This window comes from Phaseolus vulgaris, chromosome 7 (genome assembly GCF_051622355.1).
Source record: "Phaseolus vulgaris cultivar YP4 chromosome 7, ASM5162235v1, whole genome shotgun sequence".
NCBI lineage: Eukaryota > Viridiplantae > Streptophyta > Magnoliopsida > Fabales > Fabaceae > Phaseolus > Phaseolus vulgaris.
Genome location: NC_143504.1, coordinates 57,882,840 through 57,908,190, shown reverse-complemented (window position 1 = coordinate 57,908,190; position 25,351 = coordinate 57,882,840). Strand labels below are relative to the sequence as shown.

General features: G+C 30.1%; 3 protein-coding genes and 1 non-coding gene across 4 annotated transcripts; 2 read left to right on the top strand and 2 right to left on the bottom strand.

The window, feature by feature from the left end:
* Positions 1-508: 508 nt before the first annotated feature.
* Positions 509-3,194, top strand: LOC137830659 (uncharacterized). The gene is made up of 3 exons (XM_068638119.1): positions 509-1,713; positions 2,720-2,799; positions 2,887-3,194. Exons 1-3 carry the CDS (start codon positions 838-840, stop codon positions 2,978-2,980), a joined length of 1,050 nt encoding a protein of 349 aa, XP_068494220.1. The 5' UTR covers positions 509-837; the 3' UTR covers positions 2,981-3,194.
* A 3,129-nt stretch (positions 3,195-6,323) lies between these two features.
* TRNAS-GCU (transfer RNA serine (anticodon GCU)) lies at positions 6,324-6,405 on the bottom strand. Its single transcript has one exon. It is a non-coding gene; the product is annotated as a tRNA-Ser (tRNA).
* Positions 6,406-11,898: 5,493 nt separating this feature from the next.
* LOC137830657 (protein trichome birefringence) lies at positions 11,899-15,719 on the top strand. The gene is made up of 5 exons (XM_068638116.2): positions 11,899-13,077; positions 13,668-13,860; positions 13,939-14,132; positions 14,251-14,409; positions 14,976-15,719. Exons 1-5 carry the CDS (start codon positions 12,032-12,034, stop codon positions 15,328-15,330), a joined length of 1,947 nt encoding a protein of 648 aa, XP_068494217.2. The 5' UTR covers positions 11,899-12,031; the 3' UTR covers positions 15,331-15,719.
* A 7,310-nt stretch (positions 15,720-23,029) lies between these two features.
* On the bottom strand, positions 23,030-25,124 carry LOC137830655 (homeobox-leucine zipper protein HAT14). Its single transcript, XM_068638114.2, has 4 exons — positions 24,641-25,124; positions 23,978-24,273; positions 23,752-23,831; positions 23,030-23,649 (listed from the first exon to the last, which is right to left on the bottom strand). The coding sequence occupies exons 1-4, from the start codon at positions 24,888-24,890 to the stop codon at positions 23,292-23,294; spliced, it is 984 nt and encodes a 327-aa protein (XP_068494215.1). The 5' UTR covers positions 24,891-25,124; the 3' UTR covers positions 23,030-23,291.
* Between the last annotated feature and the right edge of the window lie 227 nt (positions 25,125-25,351).

Here is a 25,351-nt window from a genome sequence, read left to right as displayed (position 1 = left end):
CACGTTTTGACCTGATCCATAAAAGAATTAACGACTTGTAACATCTCATTAATAACTTTGTGACTATTATGAATGATACATAATTCACTCTTATTATCTTCTAAAACATTATTCTAAAATCAATATTTTTCTATTCATACTTTGATTATACTGTAATCTATTTAATATCTAGTAATTTTACATGTACTAAAATACACAAAATAAACAAATCATATTTTTTTCAATTATTTTTAAACACAAGACTAAAGTTATAATTTTACTTTTTTTATCAATTAATAAAAATAAAAACTTCAATCACATCATATCATATCACCACTCAAAATCTTTCATACATTTTTTCTTTAATTTTTTATTTTTTCACTTAATTCAAACAATTTCATTTTCTACACTATTTCACCTCAAATCTACTTTCCCAAATTTAGTCCCTAATTGAAACAAAAACTTTATTGGAAAATAGTTGATGAGTGTAGGGTTTGCAATAAATAGTAGAAATTTTGTAAATTTACTTAAGTTATATTGAATGACACATGAGATTTGGTTGTGTAAAGGCGAAAGTTGTGGGCCTTTGGCGGCTTACCTGGCCTGTAACTGCAAAAAACGAGTGTCTCCGCTGTGTTCTAGATCCTTCTTCGGTCTTCCCAAACTCAGCTTTTCAATTTCTTCCTTTCTTCGTTTTTCCCACTTGGCTGGAACACAACACCTTCAACACCATCGCATTCTAGATCCTTCCAACTCCCGAACCCTCTAGACCCAAACCCATCACCACCCTTATTATTAAAACCACCCTTCTCTTCCCTTCAACACCACTCCGTTATCTCCACGTTCAATCCCGTTTCCATGGCCAAGTTCGGCGAGGGTGACAAACGTTGGATCGTCACGGAGCGTGCTGACGGCACCAACGTTCACAACTGGCACTGGGCTGAGACCAACTGTCTCGAATGGTCCAGAACCTTCTTCCGAAAGCTCTTCGCCAACGTCGCCGTCGCTGACGGTGACGTCTCCGTCGCCGTCAAGAAGGTGGAGAGACTCGATGGCGAGGCCTACGTTAATGTGCGCAAGGGGAAGGTGATTCCCGGGTACGAGATCGGCGTGACGCTCGCGTGGGAGGGCGAGGTGCGTGGCTCCGACGGGAAGGTCCTGCAGAAGGTCGACGGCTCCGTCGAGATCCCGTACATCTCCGACGAGAACGCCGACGAGGATCCCGAGGTTAGGATTACGGTGAAGGATAGCGGGGAGGTTGGGAAGAGGCTGAAGCAGGTGGTGGTGGAGAAGGCGAAACCGGTGATTTTGGAGAAAGTTAGGGTTTGGGTGGAGAGCATGGCGAAGGGTGGGCCCGTGAAGGATGATCTTGAAGCGAAGAAAGTGGTGTCTCAGAAGAACAACGGTAGTAGTAGTAATGGTAATGGTAATATTAATGGTAATAATGAGAATGATTCGAAGAAGAATGAGAAGAGTGAAGGGAAGAAGGGGTTTAAAACGATTAGTTTGACGGAGAGGTTTAATTGTAGAGCGCAGGATTTATTTGAGATTTTGTTGGATGAGAATAGGTGGAGGGGTTTCACGCAGAGCAGCGCGAAGATTAGCAAGGAGGTTGGGGGTGAGTTTAGTATTTTCGATGGGTCTGTTACTGGCAGACATTTGGAGTTGCAGGAAGGGAAGTTGATCGTACAGAGGTGGAGGTTTGGGAGCTGGCTTGACGGGATTCAATCCACGGTAAGATTTATGAAAGAAGTGAATTTATTTGAGTTTAGGCTTGTGCTTCTTCTTTTTTTGGATTGGTTTTATGCAATTGTCGTGGAATCAGAATTTTACAGTAAGAATGGTATAAGAAAGAACATATTCTAAAGCTAAGTTTGATAGTTAAAGCCTACGGGAGATTGACTTAGTGAAGGGATTTGACATTCATATCACGTGGAATCAAGGTTCTGATTAGTATAGAAATGTCTCTTAATTAGAAATTAGAATGTATGTGGGAAATCCTAAAAATGTTAATTGTATAGAGTTTTATTTTGATCCACTCCTTGGGTAAACTTTTGTGCAGTTTATACTCACAACCAGTTGGATGGTGATTGATCTGAAATCAGTGTAGATATGATATTTAAAGTAACTATGTTAAAAGTCAAATTAAATTATATTTTGATGAACTTTCTTATGAAACCGAACAGGATCTTTCAAAAGTCTCAATGAATTTTACAAAAACACTTATCAAAATAGTTCTCTTTAATTTAAGGAAAAGAAGAAAATGATGGGTGGACGCTGAAATGCTATTGGACACAAACACAAACAAATAGGGATAGAGTTGAGAGAGGTGTGTAGGTATCATGATAGATGATGTTACGGGGTGAAAAAGTGACCAATGGAGAAAAATGATGTTTTTTAGTGAAGTGTTTGTAATAGAGGGACGTATATCTTTACTCTTTAGATATGATTGAGCTTGTGATGTTAGATTTTATGTTTAACTAAGCGCTTTGTTAATAGGCTCTTGTCATATTTGAAGATGAGATTTAATGTAATGAAAAAAAATTTATAAGTTTTATTAAGTTTATGGAGGTAAACTAGAAACAATTTTTAAGAAGTATCAAATATGTTATTGTTAAAATTGTTTTAACTTACTAAAAGTTGTGTATTTAAACATGGTGAAGTGTTTGTGACTGGTGTTTTGTGTTCTTTTGAAATTGACTGGAGTGTTTATTTCTGAGTTGTTTTGTGAATTCTGTAGGTCAGGATTGTGTTTGAGGAGCCTGAAGGTGGAATCACAGTTGTTAAGCTCACGCATAGTGATGTGCCTGAAGAAGACAGGTGAGTTAGTGTTTGGTTGTTTTGGTCCTTGCTTTTGGTTTGTTATTTGTTTTGTTAGTGAAGTAATGTGGTTGCTTGTAAATGCAGATATGGGAATGCAACTGTGGTGGAAAACACAGAGAGGGGATGGCGGGATCTCATTTTCCAAAGGATACGGGCTGTGTTTGGTTTTGGAATTTGAGGTTTTCTGTATACTATTTGTGTTGTAGAATATTTCTTTTTCCTTTCAAGGGATTTTTGTTTTCTTTTTACTTTTGTATCTTTTATTTAAAAATGAGATCTGTCACCATTCATCAATGTTGTTAATGTTATTGGCATCTTTTGTCATTGCTTTAACTTTTGTTGTACAACAGTCACAATTTCAACTAGAGCTAAATTGCTCCCATTTCACAAAACTATTACTTAGAGTATACAAATTTCCAGTTGCATGTGTTAATTCCTACTTAATTCCAGCTGTGTTGTGGTTTTAGTTCTGTTGAAATTGGATGTTCAAATTGGTCTATGCTTAGTGTATACAAATTTCCGGTTACATGTGTTAATTTCTACTTAATTTCCAGCTGCAATGTGGTTTTTAATTCAAGTTGTAATTGGATATTCAAATGGGTATTGGAGTAGCTACTATGAATTTTAGATTGCAGCCATGCATGCGCGTATTTGGGAGCGGTCTTGCATAATCATGACACATAATTATAAGTTATTGGGATCCTATGCCAGTTCTAGAATTTGAATTAGTTTGTCATAATTATTTAACATATTTGAGTGAGTTAGATTAGATTAGATTAGAACTTGTCTTTTTTGTGTTGCCTATTTCGTCACTTACATGTAGCTTGTAAGTGAGTTAGCTTTGTCAGAACGTGTTAACTTATCTTTTGCTTATTGCCTATTTGTGACCTATGTGTATATTGTTCATATTTTTTTCCCTAAATATCGATCCCTATGAATTTATGAATTGGGTAAGAGATGATTAATTTCTTAAGCATTCTTTCTATTTTTCACTTTTAAGTTCGTAATAGAGGGGTAGACTTTGTTTTGTTTGTCATTGTTAGGGTGAGGGAGTTCACTGTCGGCTTGATATGTTGTTTCGCTGCTGTCTTGTTGGCCACCTTCACTTTTTCTTTGATAACTACCTAGTCATGTTCTCTCAAGCACCATATTTGGATTGTTTCTCTTAGCCCTCCACAATTACTTCAAAATTGTTCAATGCCAAACTTATCTATCTTGGTTTAAATTTCTTGAGCTTTGTTTTTAGGCCAAGGTTCCCATGATAGTTTGGAAGAAGATCACAGGAAAATAGCATTTGACAAGGATGAACTTCAACTGTGTCACAATATGTGGAATTCAAATATATTAGGATCACTTGGACCATTCAGAACTTGTAATTCCTTTTGGAAGAAAACTAATTCTATTCTTTAAAAGAGATTTAAAAGGATGGATAAATTCTATGTGGATACGATCATTTATGCCATGAACCCAAATTTGGAACATGTGGGAGAGATCACATCCTGATTGATCTAGAAATTTCATAACGATTGTTTCCTGTTTCCATTCTTACTACCAAAAATGTTAATGATTTTGTTGAATCATTTGTCCCAATGTCTCTACCCGCAAAGGAAGGAGGATGAAGTGTATAAGGAAAGTCTTATATACCATCTACCCATACTATATAACTTAATAACAAAGATCCTAGTTGGTCCATGTTTCTCTGAAGAAGTATTTTTTTAATCTGTCGTTTATATCTTATTCACAACTTTCTAAACTATCATTGATTCTTCTCATTGTATACTTTTATTTCATTTGTGTCCTTTATTGAAATCCCTTAAAATGTATGTGAAACATTTGGTTTTTCAGAACGATGACAAACCGTGATTAATGAAATGTAGCACAGGTTCCTTGACCAGAACTCAACAGTTGGAAAGAAGATAATAGGATCCATCAAAGTTGGGTTATATTATCGTCTTAAAATAAATTTGGTTGCCAAATACCAAATACTATTGATTATTGTTATACATTTTCTCTTAATGTCCAAAATTACAACTATTCTTTATCATGATCACTACTCAACATCGAATATCAAGAATGTCTTGTTTCATAGTAACCAAGAGGAAAAAAATTTACATGTAATAATCTTAAGGATTTGTTTTTTAAAGGGGGTGCGAGAAGTTTGTAAATTGCATCAACCTTCAACAATTTCCATGCGTTTGGTTTAACAAATTCGGTTACATTGTACAAACTATTGGTTCAAGTATAGTAAATAGATTATTCGATTTTTTATTATCATATCAATTATGGAGAATTCATGTATTTAATTCTGTTAGGTTACATACAATATATATTATGAAATTATATCATTATATAAGTAGTTATGCCACCAAGTTAAAAAATATGTAGGTTTGTTGGGAAAGTAATTTATATAAATATTGTTGTATAAAGTAAACAAATACTATAATGATTGTGTATTATGACGATGATTTAGCAAAATGTTTTAATAAGTTGCTATTATGTTTTTACTAGAAGTAATACTTTTTTTGAAAAAGCAAGTAATAAACTGGAGAATGGGAAGAGTTTTTGTGAGTTTTTCTTCTTATACTTTGTTCATCTCTATCTAATGTGTGATTTTTAGTTTTATATCTAAAATTTTCACTACTTTTTGGTTAATTGCTAGTTTTTTTTATATGACATTGAAAATCTCTTTTCAAAATTTTAAAATTTGCAGATAACATCACCTTTAATGCAAAGGTATTCTACTCGTATAGATGACTTTAATTTTTGGATTCTTTGAGTGAAGATACCAAGACTTATGGTATAATAATGAGATTTTGATTAGATAAGAATCTAATACTATCTTTAATCTAAAATCTTAAAATTTGTAGCTACAAGTATCCAAGTGTGGTTCTTCTTAAAATTAAAGAAATTCTATACAAAATGTTATCATTGACTTTTGCAACTTCTATTGTTTGTTTTGTTTTTAGTTTGTCATGCTTATCATATATAAATATTGACGATAAATACTTTAAAATTAAAAAAAAATGTATTAGTTTTTCATTACGTACCTATGAGAGTCTTAACCTTCATGAAAAACTCTAATTTCAAATAAATCTTAATATTCGTGGTTTCTCTAAAAAAAAAGACTTAAATAAACTAATTTCTAATATTGTAAACCTTACTTTTCAAAATTGGTTTTGTTCTAAAAAAAATCTTTCTTTCACTCTTTTGTCTCTTCGTAATCATAAATATTTTTGTTGAATACCCAATTATTCCCAAACAATAGCCGCAAACCTTAAAATTCTACAAATTGACATTGCTAATAATGAAAAGAGTAACACTAATTTGTATACAACTCGTTGGAACATAACAAAATGTGGTTATTAAATGATATTGAATAGACAAGAGATGAAAAATGAAGGTTGAAGAATATTTAAAAAATACATCTTTAGTTATTTGTTTTATTGACATTTGCATGAGATTTATACTTTTAGATTTTGCTAATGTTTTTGAAAGGTAAAAAAAATAAAACAAAAAGCAAACGTCGCCTGAGAGATTCGAACTCTCGCGGGGAAACCCCATGTACTTAGCAGGCACACGCCTTAACCACTCGGCCAAAGCGACTCGTTGATTAACAGAAACCTTTTTATAATTAAATACTATTGTTCATTTAAATTTCATCTACAAGAGAGGCCAAAAATACATTTTTCTTTTCTGAAAAACATCTACAATTTTATATTTTCAGCTGCCCCATGAATTTATATTTTCATTGAATTAGTCACATCCCACAAAAATAAATTATTTATATACATGTTATAATTTTAAATGATGTTCATTTCAATCAGGGATAAGCATGAGATTTGGACTGGATTGGGTTCATAAGATACTTATATTGTAATTAATCTTTTCAATATCTTGATTTTATTTAAGTTTTTATAGAAATCATTTGATAATTGAATAATAAGGTCTACATATATAATAATAAAATTAAACATAGAAAAAAAATCATAATAAAATAAATAAAACGAAGTTGATGAATAATTTTAAAATTCACAGTGATAAAATTATGTAAAATAAAAAATTAATTTTTATATAAAATTGTGTAGGTTTTCAAGTATTGCATGTGCTAATGTCTGACTCTAGAACTAGCATAGTTAAGCTTGCAATTTTAAAATACTGACCAAATCGGTCATCTCAATCAGTCTAATTTTTCTCTTTTCGTTTGATTTTGAGTTTATCATTGTTAAATATATTCAAATTTGTATCAACTCCTAATGGTTATAATATTTATATATATATATATTATATGTGTGTAAATATAAAAATATAATAAAAGAGAGATGGATTCTTTAGAAAAATATAATAAAATAGAAAACAAAAGGTTTAATGTTATATTTAATTATAGGAAAAAGGAAAAAAAATGATAATAAGAAAAAATATGTAATAATAGGAAACGCTCTACCTTCCATGTATATATCTATACGAAAGAAAATATATTATCCTATTAGGTGTTATACTAACTATTTTGGTATGTCTAGGATAATTTTATATCACTTAAAAAAAAAATTGAGATTAAAAATAATTTATATATTTTTTTCTTCTCGAATTCACTTATACGGCTTTTAAAAATAAATCTATGATGGAGCTAGTGCGGTGATTAATCCTTAAGATATTATAATTATTGAAATCAAATAAAAAAATTCCACTACATGATTTATATATACTTTAGCTCTTGTTTGATCATATTATGTGATTGGTGAATAAATAATGTTTAACAATTAAGACACTTTTCACAATCCCACCAAGCCACATTTTTTGACTTAATGTAACCATTTCCTCAATATTACTTACTAAGTGGCTAAGTATTAGTGGTCTAAACTTCATCACTTCAGTTCATTCTCCACAAACCAATCTTAAACTACATTTCTCACCACCACACCAATCTTTTCATTCAAACCCATTAGGTAAATTTGTATGCTTTTATAACAAACTAGGGTAAACATTATTCTTTTTCATAGCCAACACTATAAGTCAATTTTTTTCATAAATTAACATTTACATAGAGCTTGGGTAGAGTGCCATTATTGTTTTTAGGGTGTTTCAAAAATAAGAAATTTTATTTCGATAACTTATGTAAAATTTGACTATATATGTTATTGTATTAAGTACGATCATAATAGTTACCAAACAAACTAAAAATTATAACAAAGAGCAGTGAACTTAAACAAATTATAATTCAATAAAAATGTTTTAAACATAAATCAATAATAATTATTGGTTTAAAAAATAATCAAAACACACACATTACTTACTTTAAGAAAAGTTTAAGGAATCATGAATCCAATCTTAGTCTTTAAAGATATTTATAAATAACACACATATCTCTAACTTTCATAGATACCTAAATAACGAGTATATATTCTTAATTTTCACAAAAATCTAGAAATTACATATATTTATAGTCTCCACAAAGTTCTAAGAAATTGCTCATGTGTCTTTAGTCTCCACATAAATTTAGAAACCACAGATATATCTCTAACATCCACAAAGATCTAATGCGCTATTTAACATCAAAAAGGTCTTAATCCCCTTTAAATTCAATTCCCATATGCCTTTATTTGAAAAAAAAATATGCTTAACCCTTTGATGTTCATATAGTGGAATTATGCGTAAAAATGAGTATGAGAGTATTTTTGTATAATTCACCATTTGGTGTTCTTTTTCTCTTTAATTTCAAATTTTCATTTTATGATTATGATTTGTGTTTATGAATTTAGAATTCGAATTAGGAATCAAATAAATCTTATTTGATAATATATTAAATAATATTTTATTTTATTTTAATTTTTTTATTTAATAATATTTGTTCGATACTATGATAAAGGGAATTGAATAAATCTTGAATTTGTGAATTCACCTTTCATTTTTCAAATTTTTTTGTTTTCAAATTTTGTATTTTCTAATGTTGTTTCATCCTAAAAATCCTCAAATTAACTTATCAGAGAAAAATATTAAGGATTAATACAATAAATATGTCTTCTTTAAATACAATAAATAGTTGGAAGATATTTGATGAACAGATAAAAAACACAATATAAGTATTTATTAGTTGAGTTGTAATATATAATAATAATTACTATATATCTTATCATCTTTCTAAAGATTACGACTTTGTATTTGTGATTAATTAAATGAAACAACTATTTTATATTTCATTGTTTTGAAACACTAAATTAAAAATAATTAGATATGATGTTATATTTGTTGAAATTTAATCTAACAATATTTATTTAATGATGGATCACATCTGCACCAAAATAAAACGCATTCCAATCCACATCTATTACCCTATCAGAATGCCACGTGGAAGCTATCAACAGTGTATTAAACAAAAATTGAAACAAATTTGTTATTGGTTGCAATGAATATAAACCATGTCTTCACATAAGTTCTTGCGGTCACGTTTGTTTGTTAAGAAAAATATTATTATTATTATTATTATTATTATTATTATTATTATTATTGAAAAGCTTAAAGTTCAAAGAACCAAGTGTCAACTTGTACAAAAATAGCGTCAAATATGATATTCTCTTTTACAGAACAGAAGTCCATGCTTAAGTTATATAATCAATTTTACTAATTCAAATTATTATTAATTTATTTAACTAATGCATTCTCACCCAACTAATCCGGCTAAGTTTGGGGGATTCAGATGACTTATAATTTTATCTATCTTACCATATTTTTTAATTATTCTTTATTAAAATTTAATTTAAATATATAATGTTTTTACGGAAAATGAGCTCGGAAGATAGGATGTTCTTCGGAAAACGAACTTTTAGTTAGTCTCAAAGGGAATGGTCACCTGAAAAACACTATCCGATGTTTAAGTCAATAAAAATATAAAGATGATGAATTCTTAATTGTAGGTGAGTTAAGAGTATGAGATCAAATAATATTGTACTTTCTGGAAAGAGTGAGTATTTATAAATTATTCGTGATATCTGAATTGATGTTTATGAGCCTCTTGTAATGGTCATGTAACTGCTATTCAATGTTTCATAAATAGATTCATCAAGTAGTTTTTCTAAGTTAATGGTTGTGAGTATCTTGTGATAACCACATAATGTTATTATATATTTTATAAATAGTCGTTCATCATTCAAGATATTAATTAATCATTTTATCTATGATGATTAATGATAAGTAACGAATTATTAATAAGTTGAAAAAATATTCCAAAAACTATTGATAATTCCATATTTATTCAAATACATATAAATATATTAAAATTTATAGACCCAATAACACATATTTAACATAATCCATGCATTTAGACAATTTTGTGAAAATGATAAAGAATAGGATAAATGAAGAATGGCAGCACTCGTTTTCAAGTTCTACACACATCACTTTCTCTCAACCTTTAACAGTTTGTTATAAATGCACATCATCTCTTATCTTTTTTTCACCATTTTAATGATATGAAATATTTATCTGTTAACTATTTTTTTACCTAATTTAATCATATTTTGGATAAACGCTCAATAAGTAATCTTGATCTGATTTTAAATTTAATTTCTATAAATTAATTTTATCTTGAGAAATTTTATTTGAATTTTCTTTTCTTTATAAAGTTGTTATCGTGACCATGTTATTCCATACTGCAACGTGTCATGGACCACAATAATCTTTATATTTACAATAATGCCCCTACTTTTATTTTCTAAAATTAAAAAAAGTTTCGTAAAATATAAATAACCGACAACGGGATAGTTTGAACGCCGTACAGTTCACTGTTGACTCTTATTACAACGCAACATGACTGTCACCGTTGAGTTGAATCGCTGTTCGTCACGAAAATGATAGTCAAGAATAAAATAAAAATATTACATTACATGTTTTAATTTGGTTTAAATATATTTTTAATATTGACATAACAAATTATTTATTTTTATATTATTATTATTATGTCATTTTAATTTAATTCTTATGTATTTGAAAGAAAAGTGAAATAATCGATAATCGTTCTACATTATACTTCCTCATGAGTATTATGGACACAGTATCAATAAATAATGTTTTTTTTAATATGACAAAAATAAATATTATTTATCTATTTCTATTCTAAATGAATGTTAGAAACTAAATTAATTATTTTAGATTTTGGAAGAATAAAAGTAAAAAAAATATTTTAGGAGAATTAAAACTAAAATTCGTATATTTTATTTTTATTTCAGATTTATAAGATGAAAAATATTAAAATTCACTCATTTTGTATAATTAAAAATATTACTTTAAAAAACTATTATATTACGTATTATATTAGTTAACACTTCAAGTTTTAAATGAAAAAATATTATTAACAAAAAATATTAATAAATATGGAAGAATTAAATCAAATCTCATATAATAAATTTTAAAAAATAATACTTAAATAATTTATACCTATTAATAATAAACTAAATGACAATAAAAATTACTTTTTTATAAATAAAACATATGTTAACAAGTTTATCAACATAAACCATGTTTTTACGGAAAAAATGTGAGAAATTATAAATATGATTTTTTTCATAATTTTTTGTTCCATCTATTATTATAAAAATTTCAAAAAAATTAATCCAAAAAAGTAGAACAAACTAAAACATATTTATTCTCTTGTAAAAATAAATATATTTATATAAAAATAAGTAGATTACATGTAAACAATTTTACACTATAATTTAATCACAAAAAACATATTATATAAATCTTATCACTTATAATAGTAGGGATCTATACATAATAAATCTTCATGGTGATAATTAAAACTAGACAATAAGAATTAAAACACACATTAAAATATATCTAACATAAATAAGTAACATGTCATATTTATGAAAAAAAATGAGACATTACAGTTTGGATGTTTGTTTCAAAAACTGAAACTATAAAAAAAAAAGTAATAACCAAAATTTACAATTTTTATAAAATAGAGAGAAGAAAATTACACTAAAACCTATAAATTATTATATGCACTTTGTCTAATATTTTTAAAAGCTATAAAAAATTTCAAAACAATATTTAAAAATGGAAACCAAATTATAACACAGTTTCTAAAATTGCTTAATCTTTGTTGACGGTAACAAAATTGGTGGGCATCTATTTAGAGGCAATCCACCTAAACCAAACATCTTTTGTCTCTGTTGTGTGTTTGGAGTCACCACCGGCCAAACAGTTACAACACCACTTGTAAGTTGAAACTTCCATGTTTCTAACATTGTATAAGTCTTCAACAACAACACATGTCTTTCTCTGTCTCTCTCTTCCAATAATCTTCTTAGGGACTCAAACAAAACCACCCTTCACCCTCATGGCTGATGCCAAGTACATTCCAATAGAGGGCACCCTTAACTCAGACCTCAAGACCCTCTTCTCCATTTCCAAAACCAGAAAAACTCTCACTTTTGCCTATGCTTTTACTTTTGCTTTTGTTGTTTTCACTGTTTTCCTTGCCTTTTGCCCCTCTCCAAACACCTCCTCTCCCTTCTTCACCAACATTTTCTCCTCCACTGCCTCCTCCACTTCCTCCACTACTGCATACAAGTCCCAACTCTCTTCCATTTTCTCTTTCTTCTTCCACAACACCACCTCTTCTTCTTCTTCATCATCATCATTCAATTCCACAGCTGCTACCGCCCATAACACCACCTCCTCTAGATCTACCAACAACACTTTTCAATCTCCTCCAAAAAGTGAAAGGCCTTTTAAAACCACCCCTTTTGAAAACCAAACTCAAACCACCCCAACTATAAGCAAGATATCCAGCAATCACACAGCAAAACCGCATGATGGTGATGTTGTGAATAAAGAGCCATCAAGTGTTTCCAATCATACCCGAGTTTCTGGAACTTCTTATGAGGATAAAGCTTTAAAGAAGACAAATCATTCTTCAAATGGTGTTGCTTCTGCGCCCAAGGTTTCAGGGGGGAGTCCCCATGAGAGTCTGAGTTCTTTGGGGAAAGGAGGGGACACAGGGAAGGAGGTTGTGCACAGTAATTACACGGCTTCCGTGGTGAAGAAACAGAAGAATGGGAACAAGGAAGAGGATTCGAAGGTGGAAGATGAAACGATTAAGGCTTTGATCAAGTGTGATTTTTTTGATGGGGAATGGATTAAGGATGATTCTTATCCTCTCTATGAACCAGGTTCTTGCAATCTGATCGATGAACAGTTCAGTTGCATACAAAATGGAAGAGCAGATAAAGACTATCAGAAATATAAGTGGAAGCCAAAGGGATGCAGCCTCCCAAGGTAAGAGAACATGGTGATCTTCTGTTGTTTTAGAACCTGTATGTTTTGACAAACCTTGTGTGTACCTCCATTAACGCTTTTGGTGTTTTGATTTTGCATTATGAATACTCGGTGTTTTAGATCACTCGAGATTTAGAATTAAAACTTCAATTATTCGCATTAACTTCGAAAACACCTTGGACTTGCACTTAACTTTTATGATTTAGTTTTGGATAAAACATAGATACAGTTCTTTAAATGTTTCTGATGTTATCTAATCAAAATTGAAGTTTCGTTTCAATGAAACATATGCTGATCTTTAGTTCAAATCTTTATTACGTAATTACAAAGCAAATTTCTAATTCTGGTCAGGGAACAACCCCAGAAATCATCAAGGAATTGCATTTAAGTTTGGTACTTTAATTTCTTAGGTCTTCCTTCCATTTGACAGTGTTTGTTATTTGTCCAAATTTGACAATATTTTCTTTTGTAAGATTCATCTTGGTGTTTTACTTTGATGATGTTGGAAGTTGCTTTGGGAATGTTTCTTTGGTATTTTGGATCCTAGTTTTTTGACTTGGTATGCAATCTGTGCTTGTAATTGCTAATAGGTTACACGGACAACGAATGCTGGAAATGTTGAGAGGCAAGAGGCTTATTTTTGTGGGTGATTCCATCAATAGGAACATGTGGGAATCTCTCATCTGCATCCTGAGAAACTCTGTGAAAGACAAAAGCAAAGTCTATGAAGCAAAAGGAAGAGTCCATTTCAGAGGGGAAGCCTCTTATTCATTCATATTCAAAGTAAATACCAAGTCCTTCTATGTTTTCAATTTTTCTTTCAATGGTGTTTACTTAACTATTATACTAATTGCTTGCTAGGATTATAACTTCTCCGCGGAGCTTTTTGTGTCCCCATTCTTAGTTCAAGAATGGGAAGTTCAAGTGAAGAATGGAACAAAGAAGGAAACACTTCGTTTGGATTTGGTTGGTAAATCTTCAGTCCAATATAAAAATGCAGATATAATCATCTTCAACACTGGTCACTGGTGGACTCATGATAAAACTTCCAAAGGGTAAATGCATTACAAAATCTCTTAGATTTGACTGCAGTTCTGGCTTTTCATTCTTAGTCTGTTTTCTAAGATAGCAAGTCAAGACCTTGTTAACTAACTTGTTCAAGAAAAATTCTAGGAAGGACTACTACCAAGAGGGAAGCCATGTCTATAATGAATTGAATGTTCTGGAGGCATTTAGAAAGGCAATAACCACTTGGAGTAGATGGATTGATGCCAACGTAGATTCATCCAAGTCTATGATATTCTTCAGAGGCTATTCTGCTTCACATTTCAGGTACACTGTACTGTGTTTGGATTCACATTGATTCAACATCATGATGAATACTAGTTAACATGATTTTAGTTAAATGTTCATATATGTTTGATCTCACTGAAAAATTGAATCTGGGTAAAATATTGATTTTGAGCCGTAATTTTAGATAGTTTTAACACTGGATAAGTTGGTTTTTAGTATAAAAATATCCAACCATGAATTACTTTACTTTAAAATCAAATTTTCAAATTGTAACCCAAACACATAAATGGTGGTTAATTGTACTAATCTTCATGCCAACAAACAATCGTTAGGATAGACTCAAAATGACTATGATATCATATTAAGAAGTGAATTTTAAGTCTAACTTAACCTCATAAAACCGACTTATAAGGTGAGGTTTACATCCACTTACATACTACGAAATGTCTTAATCTCTTATACTATGAAATATTCTAATCTCTAGTCGATATAAAATCTCCATCATCTTTACTTTGGCATTTAGTTTCAATATCATTCCTTTAAGCACATTATTGTAATAAAGAACAAGAAGATTGACACAAAAACATTTGTTTCTTATTCTACAGTGGGGGGCAATGGAATTCTGGTGGACAATGTGACAGTGAAACTGTGCCAATAAAAAATGAGAAGTACTTGAAGGAATACCCTCCTAAGATGAGGGTTTTGGAAAAGGTTTTGAAGAATATGAAAACCCAAGTCACCTACCTAAATGTGACTAAAATGACAGATTTAAGGAAGGATGGTCATCCCTCTATTTATAGGAAGCAAAACCTATCAGCAGAGGAGAGAAAATCACCATTGAGGTTCCAAGACTGCAGTCACTGGTGCCTCCCTGGTGTTCCTGATACATGGAATGAGATCCTTTATGCTGAGCTTCTTTTGAAACAGTATCAGAATCAGCATCTGAAGAAGAAACCATAGGTAAACTACACTACAAATCACTCATATTGAGTGAGTTTAGCTGAAAACAGAACCAGATGCAATATATATACTATTTTTACCCTTTCCACCAAAGGATATGGAAAGGAACAAACCATATAGAACAAGTTTTTCTAGTTTTGTATAAAGGTTCACAGTGTTGTGAGAAAAGAAAAAAAAAACACTTTCCTTGAAAGTTTAAACCAAATGAACTTGTTCATATGAAATATAGAAGTTAGTTAGGAGATGGGAAAAGATAGAAGAATATGATGGGTGGCAAAATTTGTGATTGTAAACCACCCTCTAAATTTTGTTTCTAAAGAGAGGTTCAGTTCTATAATATTGTGACGCATTGTTCAGATGAATTGGTGAGAAGAAAAATATTTAATTTATATTCTTTGGAATTATGTGCTTGTTTGGTTCTTTCTGTGAGGTTTCCCACTGTCTCTTCAGAGTTTTTTTTTTTATTGGTTCAGTGATAATTGTTTTTATGTTGAAAACGTTAAGCTGATTTTTGTCAGGATTTGGTTTTCGCCATAAATGATGATTCTTTGATTCTTCTTTCATAAAGAATTCAAATGGGTGTGAACTTTTTTGTGTTAAGCCACGTGAAGCCTTTGACTATTACAAATCATGTTTTCACCATTGTCTCTGTCGGTTCATACACACTATATTTATAATGTCTTCTGCAAAATCATAAAAATATTTTTTTTAGATTTTAAATAGAAATGAGGTACAGTGTTAAATATATTCTGTTCTGTAGTTAGATTTCTGAATTTTTGTTTTTCAGATTTTTTTTGGAATTTTATTTTTAGAACGTAAAAAAATTATTTCAGATTTTTTTTCTGAATATGTATTGCTTTGATTTTATTAACAATATCACCTTTGTAGTTTCTTTAATTTTTTTAACTTGTTTTTAATACAAAAATTCCTTTGTAATTTCGAATATAAGAAGAATGGGTCTTCGCTTTTGACCTTTGTAGTTTTAAACACATAAAACATAAATGAATTGAATAAAATAGTTAAATTGTAAAATGTTTTAAATAAATTGAACTAAATCTATCATATTTTAAATAAAATAGTTATTTTTCAGCTTTTATATATTATAAACAAAAAATTATACTAGAACTCTCTATTTAACAAAACATTATATTTGTAACAGTTGTTGTGGTAGTCCCATTAATATTTGTAATATTAATAATTGTTAAATAATTTATTTGATTAAAATTTTATGAGTTTGAAAGTTAAATAACATTTTTTATAAATTTAAAAACTTAACGCAAGTTAAAAATTCAATCTTAGAAAAATTCATATTAAAGAACTATGCATAAATTAAAAAAGTTTAATTAATAGTGGTTGCTAATAATATTGATCAATGAACAATGACCAAAGAGAAAATTGAAGTAACCAACTAAAAGTTGGGCTGGACTTAGCTTAGCATTAAGGCAATTGCTTCCTGCACCATATCATTGTATCCAATTTCAATGGAAAGGACAAAAATATCCTTAATGTATCGGATTTTTCAATGGAAAGGACAAAAATATCCTTAATGTATTGGATTTTTTTATCCGAAATGTGTTTTTGATTTTTTTTCCAGATTTTTATATCCAGAACACAAAATGCTCTTCGATATATATTTTTCTGAAGTGAATTATTTTCTATTCAGGATTTTTATTTCCGGAATAAAGGTTATTTTCGGAATTTTCTTAAATTGTGTTGGGTGCATTTGAAAAATGTTGGGTGTAGGAAGAATTTGTTTAGCATTAAAGTAGCCACTTAAACATGGGCCTGGATTTCGTCACCAATATTAGGCAATGATTAATAGAACTGCCATGTGAAATTTGTTCTCATTTTAAACTTTTATATATTTAAAAAATAATTTAATTAAAATTTATGAAAGTACTTTGTGAATTTCATCTTAGGTTGTCATGTAAAAGAAATTATTACCTGTTAAGAAGATTTTTAGGAGTCAAGTAAGAACTTCTATCTTAAATTATCCACACCTTTTTTTATCCCTCTCAATTTACTGTTTCTCTTTGAGTAAATATTTATTTTTGTCTTTAAAAGATATTGGAAGTGACAAATAGATTTTTATTTAAATTTTATTGACATTTACCTTCTACTATTTTTATTAGTTGAACAGTTAGTTAGTAAATATGTTAGAATATCGTTAGTGATGGTTTTTTAATGAGTTGTTTAACTTGAAGAAAACAAATATTTCCTTGGAAATTTTTTATATGAACCACCCAGTAACTTTTTAATTGAAGAAAAATTTACTATATAAGAAACTATTCATTCAAAGCAAAAACATAATTTTTTAAGTAAATTAAACAAATTTTTAAATAAAATCCATTTGAATCGTAACAAAAGTAAAAATAAAAATATAAGAATAAGTTTTTTAATTTTTGTTATTATGGAATAAAACTAAGTAAATTTTTAAAAGAATGTTATCACATTATGGAAACTAAAAAATAGTGTCAAAATCACCAAAATTAATTTATTTTTTTATAAGAAAACCATGTCTTGTTAATATAAACAATTGTTTCAGAAGTAACAATGAATAATTTCTTTCTCTTGGTCATGTCATGTAAGAGAGACATTAATGCTTGGCTTTGAAAATAAACATTCTCTTCACAAAGTTATTGCATTAGAAACTCCTTAGTCTCCTCAACTTTCTCGTTATATACTCATCCATTTATCTCATTGCTAAGATTCTTTAATCTGTGTCAAATAAATGATTTTACCTATGATTTGTTTGGATTATCACATGCAACAAACATAAGAAAAGAGCAACTATATGTAAGTTAAAAAATTAGATTAAAGAAAAGAATTTTTAAATTAGTTTATATGTAAGTTATAATGTATGAATTGATGATTTAAAAAAGGCATGAAATAGAGTTATTTGATTTAATTTCCCAATGGAAGATGGAGCCAAAGTGTAGGTGGATATTAGGGTAGTCTAGGGCAAGTAGTCGCAGAAAAGGGTGAATCTTAGCTAAGATATATATAGCTGAGAGACCCTTATGTTTATAGGCCTGCCCAAAGATCTACTTCAGATGCTCTCTTTAACTTATATGCATCTTCATCCATTCACATGCAAAGTCAAAGCCTTCTATCTCTTCCCTCATCCCAACTTTTTCATTCTATATCTATTCACATTTTATATAATATTATAATACATATTATATTATTATTATTATTATTATTAACATTTGAATCTGAATTCTGATATTAAGTGAGATTTGGTGTCATAGGAATAAAATCATTTTTAAAGGTAAAGTGTTGAATCACTCAAAGATTTTTTTTTATTTAATCGAAAGGTTTAGTTTTTGATTTTTCTTTCTCTATTTCTTTTATCTTAATTGGTGTTGATCTTTTAACTTGCATTTTCTCGATTTAGTTTGTTTATGTTAGTTGAGGGGAGATTTGGTATCTAGTTATTTAGAAGGTTTTATGATGTATGATCAATTTAGTCTTTCTTAATGTGTGTAAACTTGTTCAATCACTACAAGAAAATCATGAAATAGAAACCAATTTTTAGAAACCAAAATAATTAGTTACAATAGTAACTAAATTGTAGACCATTTTATAAACTAAAAAGAAAATTGGTTTCTAAATTAGTTTTTATTATTGTTAAATAGTTTCATCTAATTAGCAACCAAGGTTTTAACTACCAATTATTTAGTTTCTAAATTTGGTCTCCAAAACCTTGGTTGCTAATTAGATACCAATTTAGAAACTACTTAAGAATAATATAAACTAATTTAGAAACCAATTTTTTTTAGTTTCTAAAATGGTATCTAATTTAGTTACTATTGTAACTAAATTATTTTGGTATCTAAAAATTGGTTTCTATTTCATGATTTTCTTGTAGTGAATAAATTGAAATTTTGACTGTGATGATTGAAAAAAACGTGAATTTTTTTATCGACAATAAACAATTATGATAAATCAATTTTTCTAAGAGGTGGTTAAACTCTCATACAAGATAATAAAAAATAAAAATTTCTTTCTCCATTTTTATCTACTTTCTTTCTCAACACTAAAACTAAACAAAAAGAAAAAATATTGTAGCATTATTAAATCGAGTACTACAAACGAAAAAACATGATAATCAATTAAATGGAAAAAAATGAAAAGGTTGTTTATGGTATTATGGTGTTAGTAACGGAGGATTAGGGTAACTGCAGACCTACACTGCAAATATCTAGCCCTAAAAATTTGGTTCATAAAGAAAGAAATCCCTTGATTGGACCTAGAAGTAGCACATACAACAGCCGAAAACACTTTAATGCCCCTTTGTCAATTCAACCATTATGATCTACAGAATAAATGATAAAGAAAAAAAAAGTAGTACAACTTCACTCTCACCTTCCTCACTAATCATAGACATACACCAAAACTAAACTTGTCTTTCTAATAACAAACTACATCTCAGTGTACAGAACAACCATTTAATGCTACCAATAATGATAATATTTAAGTCTTCAAGGCTGCAGTACTTAAGGTACTTAAGTATGCAGTACAATATTAAATTGCTAAAAACCAACTTCATGGTACGTGGGCTATTCTGATGTATATACATATATATATTTTTTAAAATAACAATATGAGATATTTCTATGTATTCATTTCATTAGTATACCTTATATTTAAAGAATACTATTTTTAATATTTTTTTATTTTATAATTTTAATTTATCACAATATTTAATTAATTACATAAAAACTAAATCAAATAAAATTTTTGGTATATACAGGAAATGTAGTGTTTCTTTAATGTTGATTTAATAGTCATTTTTTTATGCAAGGATTGTAGTATTCCTAAAAATTATAAGTGTACCAAAATTCTCTCCTTTACAAAGTTTTTGTTTAAGAAAAATTCTTTAACTAAAGCAAAAATCACCCCAATGTTTATTAATAACCGCTTAATGAATACAACCAGAAAATTAAGTAAGTAATTTAAAGGTAAAGTCTATATGAACTTATTAGTAGATAGGTTAAATTTTACCGAAAATAGTAGAAATATAAATGATTAATTTATTGATGCAAATTATATTAAGAAGTTGTTAAAGCAATTAGGATGAATCATTAAAAGAAACAGAAATGAATCGAATATGAATATATGATATAATATAATAATGGAAGCAAGTTCTCCTTGATTCAAGTTAATGTTGTTATTATCGAAACGCGTGGCATTTGGTTTGTTCTATGCTGTTCTGATATTTCATTTTCGTTTGTTGTACTCTTCACTCAGCTGAATGGTTGGAAATTATATGAGACCCATCATTGGTCAATTCAACTCATTGATCCTTCATCCAAACTAATAATTGTGCTCATATTTTTCCTTCTCAACAAGGACACTCATACTCCTACTGCTATATTATTGAGTTTAATAGTACTATATTTTTTAGTTATATTATTGGAAATTCTTTCTTATTTCAATGGAAATCATGATGAATGAACCTTATAACTCATTCATGGAATATATGGAATAATGGTGATTTAAAAGTTTTTGAATTACATTTATTTAAGACGGATAAATCTTCTTCTTATTCTTTATATAAAGAAAACTTGTGAAGAAGACAAAGACAGACAAGTGAGAAAAATAATATAGAGAGTAAATGAGAGATTATAGATATTCACCATAGTGTAGATTAGAAATCATAGTGAGAAACTAGAGAGATATTGTATTTCATTCTTGTTAGGTGAGATTGAGTGTTATCTTTATCGAGTAAGAGAAACAAATATTGTAATCCTACTTTCATAATAAAAACATTTTCTGGATTAGGTCCCGTGAGTTTTTATTTTTCAAATTGAGAAGGTTGTTCTAAATTAAAAAAATTCGCATTTTTCTATTTTCTTTTATTTTTCTTTTCTTTGCTTGCAAGTGCCCATTTTGTATTTACATTAAAGAGAAAAAAATTGTTTCTCAACACTAATACAGTCCACTAATATAGTCTAACATCATTCAAAAATCGAGGTTAAAGATATATTTCTTCCTTCTGAATCTACCAAGGATCAGAACATGTGTATATATTTTTTTCTCTATTCTTAAAAATCAGAAATTGCCATTTTGAGCAATCTTGGTGTTCTTGCAAACTGGTTGAATATGAACATGTTTGAAACATCCTTGAATTGGCCATGAAGGTTGGAATAACATGATTTTTATGTAAGTATTGAGACAAAGGAGCAAAAAAGTGTTGATTGGTTTAAAAAATGAAGGCTTGGGCATGAGTTTTGCTGCCTGGTACTTTTGTAAGACGTGCATGATCACAAATTAATTCATATATGTACACCCACCAAACTGCAATCATCAAACTTACATTTATATTGTAGATTCAATCTAACATCATCATTGTGTTTTTCCTAACTTCCCATTTTCACCATCATGCCCCCACATTCATATAGGTTTCCACATCCATTAACAATATATACATCATCACCAATGCTCAATAGTACACAACAAAACCTTTTTGAAAGAATAATCATGAACTCAATGAGGATTGTTTTCGTGGGATAAATAAAAACAATAAAGTTCTTACATATCAAAGAATTAGCAAGAATGAAGCTAGATTTGTCTAAACCTATCAACATCATCACCACCACTACCCATCACCAAAAAATTACTTTCACCGTTCTTAATGCATATACTGCTCAGATAATAAAATAATAATAGTAGTCAAGGAATATACTTTTTTTCCATTTATAAACTCCTGATATTTAAGGCTTTGCACAATGTTTAAGGAACATTTAAAATCACTGGTAATTGGTATATTTAGTATAAAATATATATCTTCATTAAATAACATCCACAATTTTTACTATTTGTTTATACAACAAGAAAATATGACAATTACGACATTCAAGCAGGTGCGAATATATGTGGAAAGTTGTAAAACAATAAGAGTTTAGAAATAAAAAAAAGTATTAATTGGAATAGATATTATTTTCAAACGTTCATTCTTAATAATTGATTAAAATTTATAAAAAATTGAGGATCGCAGATTATATTAAATATTTTTTATTTTACAATTTTTCGTAAATTATAATCAAGTTGTGAAATATACATAAAGGAAATAGTACATTAAAGAACGTTAGGTCGACATTTTTATTTCCACCAATCAACCTTCTGTATTAAAAAAAACATGTCACGAGTATATTAAAGAACTCCCTGTGCATGCATGCAATTAGTATATGATTCAAAAGTATCACAATATTATAGTTTTCACATCCCTCTTCTTGCTAACTCTCATAAATTAAAACAACCAAAATCATAAAAACATTAGTTAATCTTGGGATGTTGACATAGATTAATAGTTTCACATTCAATTAAGCAAACCTTTTGAATCATTCTTTACTATTATATTCATTAAATAGAAACAATTTAATCTCTAACTTTTAAATTTAAAAATCACAGATTCAATTTCTAGAAGCAAATTTTGTTGAAGTTGAACTAATGAAGAGTAAATGCAGTTGTGTTTGAAAGTACACAACATACCATAGAGTGATAGAACCAAAGGTGGCAAAGATTTAAAAACCTCCCACAAAATAAAACACTGTGATTACATGGTTCAATTATTATTCTCTGAAGTACTTAATTTTGTAAAGCTCAAGTAGGGTACGTTAAGGGTAGAAAGGTCATTCAAAAGTTGGCTCTTCCTCATGATGGCCAAGGAAAATAAACGAACCAAGACAAAGACTGAGAAAAAAGCTTTTCATTTCACAATTTCACCACCAAAAAATATGGTGCATTCTAACCGATCGACAAAAAGGATCATTCATAATTCTTTCAATCGAGAAGAGAAAAAAAACAGATGAATGAAAAGTCTAAAATATATACAAAACGATAAATAGGGGAAGTGAATCCTTTGTCTTTATCCTCTATGATATACCATAATATCAAGCTATATATTTATATATCATATGTAAAAACCAGCCAAAAAAATGTTCACTGAGTGAAGATCACGAAGAAGCTATCCGATGGGCTTGAGTTTGGGCTTGGGCCTGGGTTGCCTGGGCCTGCCCATTTGGGAAGGGCAGTATTCTGGGCTTGCTTAGAGATAACTCCACAGGGATTTGAGAAGCAGTGTTGTTAATGGTGGAAGAAGTTTGGTTAGTGGTTGTGGAATTTGTGGCAACCCTTTCACAAGAGGGACACATGGTGAGAGTGGTGGCTGGAAGCTGCATGTAGAAGGGTTGAGAAGTTTTCAAGGCTCTTAGTTCTTGAAGCTCCTTCTGCAACCTTCTATTCTCTTCTGTTAGAGTCTCACAGCATCTCTTCAAGTACTCACAATCCACTTCTGTTTGCTTCAACTTTGTTCTGAAGTCACATTCCCAAATCAAACACAGAACAAAAACCAACATAACACAACACAATGTTTAACAGACAAAATGTAAACTAAGGTTGTTCAGTGTAGATTACCTTGCTCTCCTGTTCTGAAACCAAACCTCCACTTGACGAGGAAGGAGATTCAACTGTTTAGCCAAAGCAAGTTTCTGCTTCTGCAAGTTATGGTCAAAATTAGAAGTTAATAAATAAGTTAAGAATATTTAGGACCCATTTATAGAATAAAAAAGGTATAGAACAGAGGAACTAATCTAGTTTATCTAAAGAAGAAAGAACAAAAGGGTGTTTTGTGTAGACTTACTGGATTGAGAGTGGTGTGTTCTTTGAAGCTTTCTTCCAGAAAAGCTGATTGTTCTTTGGAGAGTCTGAGTTTCTTCCGAGTCGAGCCATTTTCCTCGTCATCGCTCACTCTTGTACCTTCACCCTCTTGTTGTTCCCTCTTGTTTCTTCCTCCAAACTCGGCATTACCGTTTCTTATGCTGAAATCCATCTGAAACGGCGACACCGCACTGCTCGGCGACGACAGCGACGTCCCGTCATCGCCGTCCTCCGCAGCCGAGGGAAAAAGATTTACATCCAGCACCCTCGCCGCTCCACCTATAGTCAACAACCACAGAACAAAATCTTAGCAACACAACACAGCTCTCATCATCCTAAGAAACTATATAATAAAATAAAAACGAGAAAATTATCTGTGTTCATTCTCATCCTAAACAAAAAAAAAAAGTATTTTCTATAACCATTGATATACCCAACATGAAAAGAACATCGTAGTCTAACATGAAAAGAAACCCGACATAAATTTTCAGTAAAATTTTCTGCTTTCACTATATTCCTTATCTGTAAAAGTCAAACTAGGAAAATTGTTTATTCAACCTAAAAATGCAATGATTAATTTGTTGTTTGTGTGAAAAAGGATGAGATTGAATTAATGAAGCAGGTTGGAAAAGGGAGAGAGCATTACATGGTTCAGTGAGCCAAGGGATTCGAAGCTGGGAAGGAGGTTGGGATCTGAGAACGGGAGTGAAAGGAAGAAGATCAAGTTGAACTGGTGGATCTGAAGAACCCCTTTTCTCAGCATCGGTTCTTTTGTCTTCAAAGGCTTTCCCCGGAGCTATGCAGAACCCAGGTGGGTCCTTGGAGGGTAAATTTACAGGCTTGTCGAGAAAAGCAAAGGACTTGGAAGTGTCTCCTAAGCTCAAAGCCAGTTCCATGGTAAAGGGTTGATAAAAGGTGTGTAATTTGAAGCAACAGAGGAAGTTTGAGTGTAGATGATGATGATGATGATGTTGTTATATATGTACCGACAGAGAGTAGTTGTAGTTTGTTGAATGGAGAAGAGGGTTAGAAAGAGCACATTGGGTTGGTTGGTTGGTGTTGCAGAAAACTTGTTCTGCTTCAACTTCTTGTTCTTCTTCTCCTTAGAACCAACAAGAACAGCAACAACACTGCCTTTTTATGTTGGCTTCTTCCCTTGCCTTTGTGGGAATAAAGATTGACCGACAAACACAGGTTGACAAAGGCACGTGAATCTATTTAAATATTCAACCGTTGTCATGCCTTCCCCCACCACCACACTCCCATAAAATACACCACCACCCCATATAGCCTAGGATTTTTTATATATATATATGGTAGCTTTGTACACACTTCTCATGGTTTAAGATAAGAGAGA

Excerpts from the sequence above, each read along its gene's own strand:
- LOC137830657 (XM_068638116.2), top strand. The coding sequence starts at position 12,032 with ATGTTTCTAACATTGTATAAGTCTTCAACAACAACACATGTCTTTCTC. Across the intron at positions 13,861-13,938 it reads CTTATTCATTCATATTCAAA|GATTATAACTTCTCCGCGGA; the intron begins GTAAATACCAAG and ends ATTGCTTGCTAG. Across the intron at positions 14,133-14,250 it reads CATGATAAAACTTCCAAAGG|GAAGGACTACTACCAAGAGG; the intron begins GTAAATGCATTA and ends GAAAAATTCTAG.
- LOC137830655 (XM_068638114.2), bottom strand. The coding sequence starts at position 24,890 with ATGGAACTGGCTTTGAGCTTAGGAGACACTTCCAAGTCCTTTGCTTTT. Across the intron at positions 23,832-23,977 it reads AACACACCACTCTCAATCCA|AAGCAGAAACTTGCTTTGGC; the intron begins GTAAGTCTACAC and ends CATAACTTGCAG. Across the intron at positions 23,650-23,751 it reads TTTCAGAACAGGAGAGCAAG|AACAAAGTTGAAGCAAACAG; the intron begins GTAATCTACACT and ends ATGTGACTTCAG.
- LOC137830659 (XM_068638119.1), top strand. The coding sequence starts at position 838 with ATGGCCAAGTTCGGCGAGGGTGACAAACGTTGGATCGTCACGGAGCGT. Across the intron at positions 1,714-2,719 it reads TTGACGGGATTCAATCCACG|GTCAGGATTGTGTTTGAGGA; the intron begins GTAAGATTTATG and ends TGAATTCTGTAG. Across the intron at positions 2,800-2,886 it reads GATGTGCCTGAAGAAGACAG|ATATGGGAATGCAACTGTGG; the intron begins GTGAGTTAGTGT and ends TTGTAAATGCAG.